At 42.5% G+C, this 14318-nt stretch overlaps 2 protein-coding genes across 5 annotated transcripts in view; one reads left to right on the top strand and one right to left on the bottom strand.

Annotated features, from left to right (window-relative positions):
- LOC137381674 (palmitoyltransferase ZDHHC3) overlaps positions 1-5898 on the bottom strand; it is a 37198-nt gene extending 31300 nt beyond the window's left edge. Inside the window, exons 1-2 of one of the 3 annotated variants that reach the window (XM_068054407.1) lie at positions 5489-5898; positions 1899-2228 (exon numbers count right to left, since the gene is read on the bottom strand). In XM_068054407.1, the coding sequence (XP_067910508.1) occupies positions 1899-2201 (303 nt within the window). In that variant the 5' untranslated portion in view covers positions 2202-2228; positions 5489-5898. The remainder of the gene's footprint in view (positions 1-1898; positions 2229-5488) is intronic. The other 2 variants (XM_068054409.1, XM_068054408.1) reach the window with 2 other exon arrangements.
- A 59-nt stretch (positions 5899-5957) lies between these two features.
- Positions 5958-14318, top strand: part of exosc7 (exosome component 7) — a 31078-nt gene continuing 22717 nt past the window's right edge. For both annotated transcript variants that reach the window (XM_068054410.1, XM_068054411.1), the window contains exons 1-2: positions 5958-6222; positions 13103-13204. In XM_068054410.1, the coding sequence (XP_067910511.1) occupies positions 6166-6222; positions 13103-13204 (159 nt within the window). In that variant the 5' untranslated portion in view covers positions 5958-6165. The remainder of the gene's footprint in view (positions 6223-13102; positions 13205-14318) is intronic.

The following is a 14318-nucleotide window of genomic DNA, read 5'->3' as shown; positions in this document are numbered from 1 at the left end:
AACATGCAATCAACTCCAGACTGGACTGCTCCAAAACTCTCCTGGCTGTTCTTAACTTGCACCAAGTCCCGCTCACCCAATGGCTCCCACTCCCTCAATGCCTCCAGTTTAAAACTTTCATCCTTGTTTTTAATCTCCTTTATAGAGGGAGTGGGACTATGAGTTGCTCTTGTAGAGAGCTGGCACAGACAAGACAGGACGAACAGCCACCTTCTGTCCTATAACCATTCTGATTCTATAACCTTGCACCTTCTTACCTCTAAACCTTCGCCAGCCTAAAAATCCTTACGAAAACACTTTGCTCTGATATCAGCCTCATGTACATTTTATCCCCTTGCTTTGCCCCACGATTGGCAACTCTGCCTTCAGTACAACTCTCACCATACACCTCCGCCTCTTTTCACCTCCTTTTAAGAACCTCCTGAAAACCCAAGTCTTTAACAAACCCCTCTACTATCTCCTGCCTTGGTTCTGCATCCATTTTAATCTGATTGTGAGAGAGGTTTGTGTTGGGGCATTCTTCTACATCAAAGGAGCTACATAAATGCATGCTGTACTTGTTAAAGCATTAATCCAGCTGGGATAAATACTTGTACAATGTTTTTTGAGTTTTGACGTCATTGAATTTAATGCAGTTGTGGAAAGGAACAATGAAGACAGAGGGCTTATTTCAGCCCAGGTGGAATGTAAACCAAGATTGACAGGTAAAACAGTAAATGAGCAACAGGATGCCTTCAAGATAATGCAGGTACAGAGGGGAAAAAAAGAAGTTGTACTAAACCTTTATAAATCACTGGCTAGACCATAACTGGAATAATGTGTCCAATTCTGGGCACATTTTCAGAAGGATGTCAAAGCCTTGAAGAGGGTGCAGTGGAGGTTTACTATAACGATACCAGGGGTAAGGGACTTCATTTATGTGGAGACCCCAGAAGAATTGGGACCGTTCTCCTTACAGTAGAGAAGGGGAGATTTAATAGAGGTGTTCAAAATTATGAAGTGGTTTGATAGACTAGATAGGGAGAAATGGTTTCCACTGGCAGGAGGGTCAGTAACCAGAGGACACAGATGTAAGGTGATTGGTTAAAGACCCAAATGGAGAGGAGAATTTTTATGTAGTGAATGATGATTTGGAATACACTGCTGGAAAACAGTCATGGAAACAGATTCAAAACTTCCAAAAAAGAGAATTGGACAAATATCTGAAAAAGGAAAAAATTGCAGGGGATTGGGACTAATTGAATAGCTTTCAAAGAGCTAGCACAAGCATGACAGGCTGAATGACCTTTCTCCAGTGTGATCCTATGACTTCATAATAGTCATGTGCTTGGTTACCATGCATGTCCGGGACCCAGTTAAGAGGTTTCTATTTTTATTCCTGTATAATTTCTTCTGAAGGTACTGACTATTGCTTGGATACTTTTCCAGAGGCACAGGCAGCTCACTGGTGGCTTGCCCAAGTGGACATTCTCACTGGAAGAGCAGGAGCAGCCTATTTGGTAATGGATATCATGGATGATAGCCAAATCCGAATCAGATCTCAACCAGGATGCACTTCCAAGCAGTGATCTCGGACAGAGATCAGGACCAGATGTAGGAACTATAGCTGATCTGATTCCTCTTCTCACCTTCAAGGATACAAAGCCAAATGCAGTGTCTCAACTATGTTCCAAATTAACTAACAGCACAGATCAGGAATTCTGCCCACAGTTTTCTGGTCTGCATGACTCAATACCGTACAATGTGGTTTGTTCTGTGCACCAAATTAATCAACCAGCTTCCCATGTACTCAATGCTGTGGGGTCAAACTGGCAACTGCCGTTCAGACAGATTAAAATGGCATTGGATATATGCAGTTATCACTTTTGATATTAAATGAAGACAATTAAATGACTTACAGGATCTGTCAGCATTGCTCGAGAGTGAGAAGCCAAAGCGAGGAAAGCCAGTGTATTGAAGATAATCCCATTAATGATACTATACAACAAGTCTTTTGCTGGAACGAGCATGACAAAAATAACCACAAACTCCGCGTAGAAAATCAGCATCCAGGTTACGACGGCGCAGGCCAGACCACAGCCATCTTTGATGAACCAGATCCTATCCATCGAGTTGTCACTGGAAGGAGGTGGTAGACACTGGTCAGCTTGCAGGTACTCAGCTCGCCGCTCAATATCTCTGTTGCGACTAGATGATAACATGATATAATATGTAGTCCATAATTAAACCTGTTCAAGCAAAAAAAGCACCTTCATTTTTTTGCCGCAGTCTTAAGAAAATACAACTCAAAAAAATTACCCCAAATTCTAATGCACTAACCTTAGCATGACCAATGGTGCCAAACTGCATTGAGTAACCATCACCCGTTGTTTTAGGGTTTTTTTTTTAAAAAGTGCGCAAGCGAATATCAGATAGGATACTGTTCAGTCACCCAAAATGTACACTGTATGTTCTCCATCAGACAGAATAAGGGCAGCAATAAAACTAAATTAGCTGGGATGAGGGACTTCAGTTACATGGATAGTCTACAGAAGCTGGGATTGCTCTCTTTGGAGCAGAAAAGGTCATGGAGAGATTTGAGGTTATGAGGGGATTTGATACTAAATAAGGAGCAACGGTTTCCAGGGTAGGAGGGTCAGTAACCAGAGGACACGCATTTAAATAAATTAGCAAAAAAATCCAGGAGGTAAATTAGAAGAAAGCAACTCGCTGCATGAAAAACTATGACCTGCAATGCACTGCCTGAAGGGGGGGGGTGAAGGAAAGAAAACAAGCTGAGTCAACAGTAACTTTCAAAAGGGAATTGAAAGTATATTTAAAAAGGGAAAAATGTGCCTGGCTATGAGGAAAGAGGGGAGAGTGGGACTAATTGGATAGCTCTTTCAAAGGCAGCACAGGCACAATGGACTGAATGGCCTCCTTCTGTGCTGTCTAATTGCAGCCAAGGGCACTGAAATTCACTAAACTGACAGATGACACTATAATATGAGAATATTGGAGTTTGTATTTTGCCTCCAATTTTTTTTTTTGCATGTTTACTCTTCTTGGACCATGTATTGCTATATAGTCAAAGAAATCATGATATAATACCATTAATCTTATTACTCTGCACAATCCATTGAATGACCAAGTTCAGAAAAATAACAATCATGCTAATATTTAAAAAACAAATTCCAGCATTTCATTCTACTGCTATGTATAAGGTTTCCTGTCCTATTACAGGACATTTTACTTTCCTGAATAAACCACAAGGCTACACCAAATGTACTATTTAATACTTTAGGCATTAAAACTCCCTTATCAAACCACCTTTTTTGTAAGTTTCAAAATTTAAGATCCTGTTATTCATCAGTTTCATTCAATCACTATTTAGTTCTTGAATCAGCAATTACATACACCCAGGCTTCTCAGCCTAAAATGCAGGGCCCTGTTCAACCTTTAGACGTCAAAGTTGCTCTTCCTAATACATCCCATGCTATGTGAACAGGGCTTTGGGGTGTTAAAGTTTACCAATATACTAGTTTAAAAATGTTCACCTGTTTGGTAAGGAAAACTGATGAATATCATGGTTCAAAGTAAGTTTATGTAGCCTAATTGTTACCTTTATACACCGTGGATCACCCAGGAGAATATTTAAAGAGAGAAATATTGAAATTACTAATGCACAGGTGAGTGCTTTACTGAGGTCTACATAAGCCATTGCAAAGCCAGCTGATTAGATTAGATATACAGCACTGAAACAGGCCCTTCGGCCCACCGAGTCTGTGCCGAACATCAACCACCCATTTGTACTAATCCTACATTAATCCCATATTCCTACCAAACATCCCCACCTGCCCCTGTATTTCCCTACCACCTACCTATACTAGTGACAATTTATAATGGCCAATTTACCTATCAACCTGCAAGTCTTTTGGCTTGTGGGAGGAAACCGGAGCACCCGGAGAAAACCCACGCAGACACAGGGAGAACTTGCAAACTCCACACAGGCAGTAAGTACCCAGAATCGAACCCGGGTTCCTGGAGCTGTGAGGCTGCGGTGCTAACCACTGCGCCACTGATTGGCAGAGGTGGTGAAAATTCATAGAACAGATTAAAGCTCAATATAGTAAACTATATACACTGCAGTACAAAATATCAGCATTGATTCCCCAAGTGTATGAAACAATATGAGGTGACTAGGTTAAGCATCTAGCATTAGACAATTTTAGCTGGACCATTATCCAGAAGGGGCAAGTACATCTATTGCATGCTGTTACACACTACACCACTGAAGTTACCAGACCAGTTCTGAAATTTCAATTTATCAATACAGATTAAAAATGCAAACAGCCTAACTAAACAAAGACAATTTATGTTCGCCAATCTTTTATATAGTAAGCAAAGTTATATCAGGTTGCTGAACAAGTTTAGCAACATCTTGTATTTTAATTTATGGTCTGAAGAAACTACCTCCAAAGCTTGAAAATGTAAGATTTAAAAGCAGGAAACCCAGGTCACACCTTCCTCTCAGATTGTGATTTATGACTTAACACAAACAAAAACAGAAATTGATATTCAACAGCATTACCATCACTGAATCCCCCACTATCAACATCCTAGGAGCTACCATTGACCAGAAACTGAACTGGAGTAGCCATATAAATACCGTGGCTACAAGAGCAGGTCAGAGGCTAGGAATCCTGAGGCGAGTAACTCACCTCCTGACTCCGCAAAGCCTGTCCACCATCTACAAGGCAGAAGTCAGGAGTGTGATGGAACACTCTCCACTTGCCTGGATGGGTGCAGCTCCAACAACACTCAAGAAGCTTGACACCATCCAGGACAAAGCAGCCAGTTTGATTGGCACCCCATCTACAAACATTCACTCCCTCCACCACCGACACAGTGGCAGCAGCGTGTACCATCTACAAGATGCACTGCAGCAAGGCTCCTTAGACAGCACCTTCCAAACCCATGACCTCTACCAACTAGAAGGACAAGGGCAGCAAATACATAGGAACACCACCACCTGCAAGATCCCCTCCAAGTCACACACCATCCTGACTTGGAACTATACCGCCGTTCCTTCACTGTCACTGAGTCAAAATCCTGGAACTCCCTTCCTAACAGCACTGTGGGTGTACCTACCCAACATGGACTGCAGCAGTTCAAGGCAGCAGCTCACCACCACCTTCTCAAGGGCAATTAGGGATGGGCAATAAATGGTGGCCTGGCCAGCGTCGCCCACATCCCGTGAATGAATAAAAAAAAAAGCAATCCTCTCAAAGAAATTCACCAGCTGATATTACACGACACAGAGCTGGCTCATTCAGGAAGTTACCTTGAACTACAGAACACAAAACTGAAGCAGCAACAAGACGGATGTTGTGAGTTCCACTCTGAGTGTAAAGTTTAATAAAAAATTCTATTAGTATGGCAGTTAAAGAGTTTTATGGCCTTTAATGAGCCCCACGACACAGTGAAGGGGGGCAAAAGAGACACTCACCAGTTAAACCTCTGCTGCTTCTCAGCCTATCCACCCCCTTCCAACAACAGCCAGGTTCCTCAGGCAGACACAGAGGGGGCAGCGCGCAGTTTATCTGTGAGGAGAAGCCGCCGCCGCCGCCACAGCTCCTCACCCGACTCAGGCAACATGAACACAGAGGCCCGGCCCGGCCCAGCCCAGCCACCTCCCACTCTGAAGCGAGGACAGGCGCCCGTGGGGGCTGGTAACAAACCCCTAACCCGGGAAACACACACGTAGACTTTCTTTGTTTCTCTTTCTCTCCAGCCCGCTACGCCACTGCCTCAGACGGCGGGGGGGGGAGGAGAACCCGAAAAGTACGGGAACCGGAGCCGTCGCGGCGCCGCCCGTTACCCTGGACGCTAAGCGGAAAGGTGGAAACGGAAGGGGAGAATCGCGACTGGCACCGGAAGCGACGAGAACTTCCGGCTCTCCCGCCATTTTAAACGGTCAACAATGGCTTCCAAACACCTATTACCCGGGAGACGTTATAATTTGAGTCTAGCACGTTTACCATCAGCCTTTAGGTTTTACTGATCCTGTCGGCCGGCTTTAATTAAAATCCTTCCTTTTAGAGAAAGAATCACAGTTTGCCGATCGATGACGTCAAGGCCGGGCGGGAGGTGACGTCACGGGTTTGATGACGCCTTCGGTGGAAGATGGCGACTGTGGTGCTGAGCGAGGCGGAGAAAGTCTATGTGATGCATGGAGTCCAGGTAGGAGTTCATCTAACCCAGGCTCAACGTGTAGAGAAGCTGGAGCACAGCCGATTAATCGACATGAACCTCCCGCTCGCTCATTTAACAAGCTGCACATAACAACAGCACTTGTAGTTATATAACGCCTTCAGTGTGGTAAAACGTCGCAAGGTGCTTCACAGGAGCATGATAAAAACAAAATTTGACACCCAGCCTTATAAGCAGACGTGGCAAAAGACACATCTCTCTCAGTGTTGGACTGTTCGCTTAGACTTTATATTCAAATATCTGGAGGAGTACTTGAACTCACAACCTATTGACTCAGAGGCAAGAGTGCTACCACTGAGCTACGGGAGATATTGGGGCAGGTGACCAAAAGGTTGGTCAATGAAGTGGGTTTTAAGGAGCATCTTGAAGGAGGAAACTGGGTTAGCGAGGAGGAGAGATTCAGCGAGGGAATTCCAGAGATTAGAGTCCAGGCAGCTGAAGGCACGGCCACCAATAGTGGAACAATTAACTTTATCCTTGCTACAGATGCTGACCTGATGAGTGCTTCCAGCACTTTTTTTTTCTTCCATCTTTCACTCGACTGACCATAAATCTCACTTGTAATGACCTGTTATTCTGGTTTAGTCTCCAGTCCTTGGCAGTTGTTCAGTCTTCTCTTGTCACCTTGTTTGCCTGGAACTGACCCTCGGTCTCTCTTAGGGAGTCTAGCTTGGAAACAGAAGAGAACTTTCCCTTAGATTGACTTTATCATGTCTCAGGAAATTTTCAACAATGTTGTAGGTACAATTAATTGCTTTTAAGTACAATTACTGGCTGAATAAGAATTCCAAAGCTCGCCAGCATCCCATCTTCCACCCTCCATGAACTTGAACTCATCCAAAACTCTGCTGCCCATACCTTAACTCGCACCAAGTCCTGTTCACCTATCACCCCTGTGCACGCTGATTGGTTCCTGGTTCAGCAATGCCTGTTTTCAGATCTCTTCATGGCGTCAACCCCTACTACCTCTGTAATCTTCTCCAGCCCCTCAACCCTCCGATATCTCTACTCCTCCAATTCTGGCCTCTTGTGCATTCCTGATTTTAATTGCTGCAGCATTGGCAGCCATATTTTCAGTTCCTTGGGACCTTGACTCTGGAATTTGGCCCCTAAACCCCTCCGCTCCTCTCTTTAAGAGGCTCCTGATAACCTACCTCTTTGACTAAGCTTTTAATCGCCTGTCATAATATCTCCCTATGTGGCTCAGTGTCAAATTTGTTTGATAACATCCCTATGAAGCACTTTGGGATGTTTTACTGCATTAAAGGTGCTATATAAATGCAAGTTGCTGTTGTGGGTTGAAGTCCTATTCTAAGATTTAAGCTTATTATTTAGAATGACATTTCCGGGCAGCACTGAGGAATGCCGCAATGTCAGAGGTGTTCTACTAAAGAGGAGACATTAAGCCAAAGCTTTTCTGTCTCGTGTTAAATGTTTTCTATAGATCCTGTATCCTGCAATGTTTAGCTGTCAATCCTTTAAGCTGATTTTCTGACCTGTTTTATTTCTTGTGTTAAGTGCATTCATCTGCAAAACTCTGTCCAAGTGGTCTTTTTCTCACGCTGTTTGACTTGCAGTGTGAGCTTACCCCTGCCTAACCCACAGCCTTCCACCCCCACTACTTCCCAACTAGTTTAAGACTTTCCCTTGTATTATTTACCCTTTGCATAAGAATACAAATGTCTGTTGGTTTATGTGAAAGCCATTCCATCTGAACATAGGAACAGGAGTAGGCTATTCAGCTCATTGAGCCTGCCCCACCATTCAATATGATCATGGCTGATCTTCCACCTCAATGCCTTTTTCCCACACTATCCTCATATCCCCTTATGTCACTTGTATTTAGAAATCTGTCAATCTCTGCTTTAAACATACTCAATGACTGAGCTTCCAACGCCCTCTGGGGTACAGAATGCCAAAGATTCACAACCCTTTGGGTGAAGAAATTTCTCCTCATCTCTGTCCTAAGTGGCTTCCCCTTTAGTTTGAAATAGTGTCCCCTGGTTCTAGACTCCCCAGCCAGGGGAAACATCTTAGCTGTGTCTACTCTGTCTATCCCCTTATGTATTTTGTAGGTTTCAATGAGATCACCTCTCATTCTTCAAAAGTCTGGAGAATACAGGCCCAGTTTCCCCAATCTCTCTTCATAAGACAGTCCCGCCATCCTAGAAACAAGTCTGGTGAACCTTCGTTGCACTCACTCTATGGCAATAATATCCTTCCTAAGGTAAGGGGACCAAAACTGCACACAGTATTCCAGGTGTGCTCTAACCAAGGTTCTCTACAATTGAAGCAAGACTTCACTACTCAAATCCTCTTGTGATAAAGGCTAAGATACCATTAGCCTTCTTAATTGCTTGCTGCACCTGCATATTAACTTTCAGTGACTTATTGGCAAGGACACCCAGGTCCCTTCGTACATCCACACTTTCTAATCTCTTAACATTTAAGAAATACTGTGCACATCTGTTCTTCCTACCAAAGTGGATAACCTCACATTTTTCCACATTATATTCCATCTACCACGTTCTTGCCCACTCACTGTCTGTCCAAATCGCTTTGAAGCCGCTTTGCATCTTCCTCGCAACACACATTCCCACCTAGTTTTGTGTCATCTGCAAACTTGGAAATACTGCATTTGGTCCCACATCCACATCATTGATATATATTGTGAACAGCTGGGGCCCAAGCACTGATCCCTGTGGTCACAGAGTTATACAGCACAGAAACAGGCCCTTCGGCCAATCGTGTCTGTGCTGGCAATCAAGCACCTAATTATTCTAATCCCATTTTCCAGCACTTGGCTCAGAGCCTTGTGTGCTATGGCATTTCAAGTGCTCATCTAAATACTTCTTAAATGTTGTGAGGGTTCCTGCTTCTACCGCCTCTTCAGGCAGTGCGTTCCAGATTCCAACCACCCTCTGGGTGAAAAAACTTTTCCTCAACTCCGCTCTAAACCTCCTGCTCCTTACCTTAAATCTATGCCCCCTGGTTATTGACCCCTCCGCTAAGGGAAAAAGTTTCTGCCTATCTAACCTACCAATGCCCCTCATAATTTTGTATACCTCAATCAGGTCCCCCCTCAGCCTTCGCTGCTCTAAGGAAAACAACCCTATCCTATCCAGTCTCTCTTCATAGCTGAAAAACTCCAGCCCAAGCAACATCCTGGTGAATCTCCTCTGCAGCCTCTCCGGTGCAATCACATCCTTCCTATAGTGCGGTGCCCAGAACTGTACACCGTACTCCAGCTGTGGCCTGACTAGAGCTTTATACAGCTCCATCATAACCTTCCTGCTCTTATATTCTATGCCTCGGCTAATAAAGGAAAGTATCCTATATGCCTTCCTCACCATCTTATCTACCTGTGCTGCTGCCTTCAGTGATCAATGGACAAGTACACCAAGGTCCCTCTGACCCTCTGTGCTTCCTAGGGTCCTACCATCCATTGTATATTCCCTTGCATTGTTAGTCCTCCCAAAATGCATCACCTCACATTTCTCAGGATTAAATTCCATTTGCCACTGCTCTGCCCATCTTACCAGCGCATCTATATTGTCCTGTAATCTAAGGCTTTCCTCCTCACTATTTACGGCACCACCAATTTTCGTGTCATCTGCGAACTTACTGATCATACCTCCTATATTCACGTCTAAATCATTAATGTACACTACAAACAGCAAGGGTCCCAGCACCAATCCCTGTGGTACACCACTGGTCACAGGCTTCCAATTGTAAAAACAACCCTCGACCATCACCCTCTGCCTCTTGCCACTAAACCAATTTTGGATCCAAATTACCCTGGATCCCATGGAGAATGTGATCTTACCTTCTTAACCAGTCTCCCATGCGGGACCTTATCAAAAGCCTTACTGAAGTCCATGTAGACTACATCAACTGATTTACCCTCATCTACACATCTAGTCACCTCCTCGAAAAATTCAATCAAGTTAGTTAGACACAATCTCCCCGTGACAAAGCCATGCTGACTATCCCTGATTAATCCCTACCTCTCCATGGAGAATAATCCTGTCCCTCAGAATTTTTTCCAATAGTTTCCCTACCACTGATGTTAGACTTACCAGCCTGTAATTAACTGGTTTCTCCCTGCTACCCTTCTTGAATAATGGGAGCACATTCGCTGTTCTCCAATCCTCTGGTACCTCTCTTGTGGCCAGAGAGGATTTGAAAATTTGTGTCAGAGCCCCTGCAATCTCCTTACTGCCTGGGATACATCGAATCTGGGCCTGGGGATTTATCCACTTTCAAGCCCGCTAAAACAGCTAATGCTTCCTCTCTTTCAATGCTAATATGTTCAAGTATATCACAATCCCCCTCCCTGATCGCTACACCTACATCATCCTTCTCCATCGTGAACACAGATGAAAAGTAATCATTTAAAACCTCACCTATGTCCTCCGGCTCCACACACAGATTGCCACTTTGGTCCCTAGTGGGCCCTACTCTTTCCCTGGTTATCCTCTTGCCCTTAATATACTTATAAAACGCCTTAGGATTTTCCTTTATCTTGCCTGCCAGTGTTTTTCATGTCCCCTCTTCGCTCTCCGAGTACCCCACTAGTCACAGCCTGCCATCGTGAGAATGACCGGTTTATTACTACTCTTTCCTTTCTGCCTGTTAACCAATCCTTAATCCATGCCAGTATATTACCTCCTGTCCCATGTGCTTTAATTTTGCTAACCAACCTCCTGTGGGGGACTTTATCAAAAGCTTCCTGAAAATCCAAGTATATCACATCCACCGACTCCCCTTTATCAATTCTGTTAGTAAAAATCCTCAAAAAAAACTCCCAACAGTTTCGGCAAACATGATTTCCCATTCATAAATCCATGTTGACTATGCCCAATCGGATTATTATCAGTGTGTCCATTTATCACATTCTTTAGAATAGATTCTAGCATTTTTCGAACGACTGATTTAAGGCTAACAGGTCTGTAATTCCCTGTTTTCTCTCTCCCTTCTTAAATAGTGGGGTGACATTTGCGACCTTCCAATCTGCAGGAACCACTCCAGAATCTATAGAATTTTGGAAGATGATCAATACATCTGCTATCTCCATAGCTACTTCTTTCAACACACTGAGATGTAGAATATCAGATTCTGGGGTCTTATCAACCTTCAGCCCCATTATATTCCTCCAGTACAATTCTCTTACTAATACTAATTTCCTTCAATTCCTCATCCCCCTAATCCTTTGGATCTCTAATTCTGGGAGATTAATTGTATCTTCCTCTGTGAAGACAGACACAACGTAATCATTTTGCTTCTTTGCCATTTCTCTAGACCCCATTATAAATTCCCCTGACTCTGCCTGTAATGGACCCACATTTATCTTAGCCAAACGGTTTCTTTTTACGTACCTATAGAAGCTTTTACAGTCCGTTTTTATATTTTTTGCTAGGTTGCATTCATATTCTAATTTCCCTTTCTTTATCAGTTTCTTGCTCCTCCTTTACTGTATTCTAAAATTCTCCCAATCCTCAGGTTTACTACTATTTCTGGCAACTTTATAGGCCTTTTCTTTTAATCTTGTACAATCCTTAACTTCCTTTGTTATTCACAGTTGACTGCCTTTACTTTTAGGGTTTTTGTGCCTTGAAGGAATGTACAGTTACGGTAAACTATGTAATATTTCTTTAAAGACTGTCCACCTTTTAAAGTATTTCCCAGTCCACCTCAGCCAATTTGCCCCTCGTACCTTCATAAATTTCCTTTGTTCGAATTTAACTACTCCTCCACCACAAGTTCAGCCGCTGTTCCTTTTCCTACTGACTGCATATCTGCTTCGGACCAAGCACAAAGCACCAGCAAACTGTGTCCGTAGTCAGTTTTTTTTTTTTAGATGGATGCAGATTTAAAGAATTTTTAAAAACTGACTGAATGGGGGGACTGTTTACTGTGCAAGTTTAGTTTTGAATGGGACTGTCCTTGGAGATCTCTAGCAGCATAATAAAGGCAGCACTGGGGCTTTCAAACTGTCCCAGGCTACAGGGATGAACAAAACGGCAAAAAAACATTCTAAATGTAATTTTCATGAAGAAAATATATCAAATTCTTATTTAAAATAAATATATATACTGGCTGGAATGTTAGACTGTTCTGAAGTTTGAATTTAACTCTCGGCATGATGAAAATAAGACATAGGTGACCTATTGCAGTTGAACTTAAGGCTGAGTTAGGAGCCCATCTTATTCATGGTGTTTTATTTGTAGATTGAGAATTGCAACGACTTCTATCTTGCTGGTGCTACTCTCGTGCCTGCCTCAGCGCTACTCTCGAGCCCATTTAAATGAATAACCGAGAAAAGAATAAAACGTTAAAGAGAATACAGATTCTATGTGCAAATCCCTTTCCTGTCTTTTCCAATGATGGCTGTCCCTGCTAAATGAATAATGGTTTAATGAATAAAACATTTAAATGAATTGAAAAAATCTGGATTTATTTAAGTGTTGTACTGCCGCTCTAAAGCTGATCCCTTTTAACCTTTTTCACCAATCGATGTGTTGAGCTGTTTTTACTAGGTGTGAGCATTGCCTAGTGTCAAATTCAGTGACGTTCCAGAGTCTTCATCTTATTGGGTGCTAGGGCTGCAACATTCTTGCCAATGAGTGTGGCAAGTAATTTCAGGTAATGAATTTGTCAGTGAATTTTGTGTAAGATGGGGCAACCACCTTCGAATTTAATGAACAGCTACCCTTCTTTTGGACTGCGGCCCTTAGCTCTAGAGATATTGGCCCTCACATGACTGTTTCATTTGTTTTTATCATATGCATTTTTTGTTTTAGTTAGTAATTGATGTTTTAGGTTACTTTCTCCTATTTCCATTCTTCAGGATGATCTGCGAATTGATGGCCGTGGCTGTGAAGATTATAGACACATTGAAATAGAAACAGATGTGGTGTCGAACACAAGTGGATCTGCTAGAGTGAAAATTGTAAGGACAGTGTGGTGTGCCTTTATTCTATACTGAAGTAATCTTTTGGAAAGTTTATTACAATACTTTATTTGAATTTCAATTGTAATTATATTTACCTCTCTATTAAATGAGCTAACAGTTCTTAAACATGAGGATATTCAACACTATTAATGGATCTCAATTTATCTGTACAGGCAACTGTCTCTATCAGGGAAATGGCGATGCCCATTTGCCATTGTCACAGGAATTAATTAGAAAGGTGCTGCTTGTAATGTATTAAGTGCACCAGCTATTTGAGGCATTTCGGTACGTTACTTATTCTGTATTTACCAATTTAAAGGGCTCTGCAAAGTCTTTCGATTCACTGCTTGCATCTTGTTAAAATGAGACTATCTCAGTGATGCAATTCAGGATGTAACTGCTAACAGTTAGCAAGTAAGAATTCTTGTTTCTTTCAAATATTTACTTTTTTTTCTACCATCTACTGCATATAGCCGTCCAATCACATTAACATGCATGTGCCTGCTCGAAGTGGTGGGGACTGTCGTTACAATTAAGTGTTGATATTTGGGCTATCAGAAGGTGAAAGGCCTGCATGATGAATGATGCAGTAATAATTCAAATAATAAGGAGCTAATAGGCTCACTGATATAAAATTACAGAAATGAACATGTCAATATAATTTTAGTGGAAATAATGACTTACAGAAGATGATTTGTATTTCCACATGAGGATTTCGCAAAACATTTTACATTAAGGGCAAAAACATGAAAATGAAATATATTGCTAAATTTTAATATCAGGACAAAAGTTTCCATAATGATCCTACTTTGTGATGTTTCTACCCTCCCTCTATTGGTGACCAACAACTAGTTGCAGGGTTCTTCCCTTGTATGTTTCCGGACCAATTGCGAATGTTTGTCTAAATCTGAGGCACCCATTCTGTAGATGGGTTTACTCAACATAAGTGGCCCACTGGTGCAAGAAGGAAAACTCGTCTCGAGGGCGGAAGAGAATTCTGATGAGGATGCAAATTTAGCTCTTATCCACCAATTAGCCATAATTACCATATCTTGGTAAAAATATTTGAGAGGGTTACCTGTGTAGCCTTTCAACTAGAAAGATGCACAGT

This window comes from Heterodontus francisci, chromosome 2 (assembly GCF_036365525.1).
Source record: "Heterodontus francisci isolate sHetFra1 chromosome 2, sHetFra1.hap1, whole genome shotgun sequence".
Taxonomy (NCBI): Eukaryota; Metazoa; Chordata; class Chondrichthyes; order Heterodontiformes; family Heterodontidae; genus Heterodontus; species Heterodontus francisci.
This window is presented reverse-complemented; position numbering and strand designations above follow the sequence as displayed.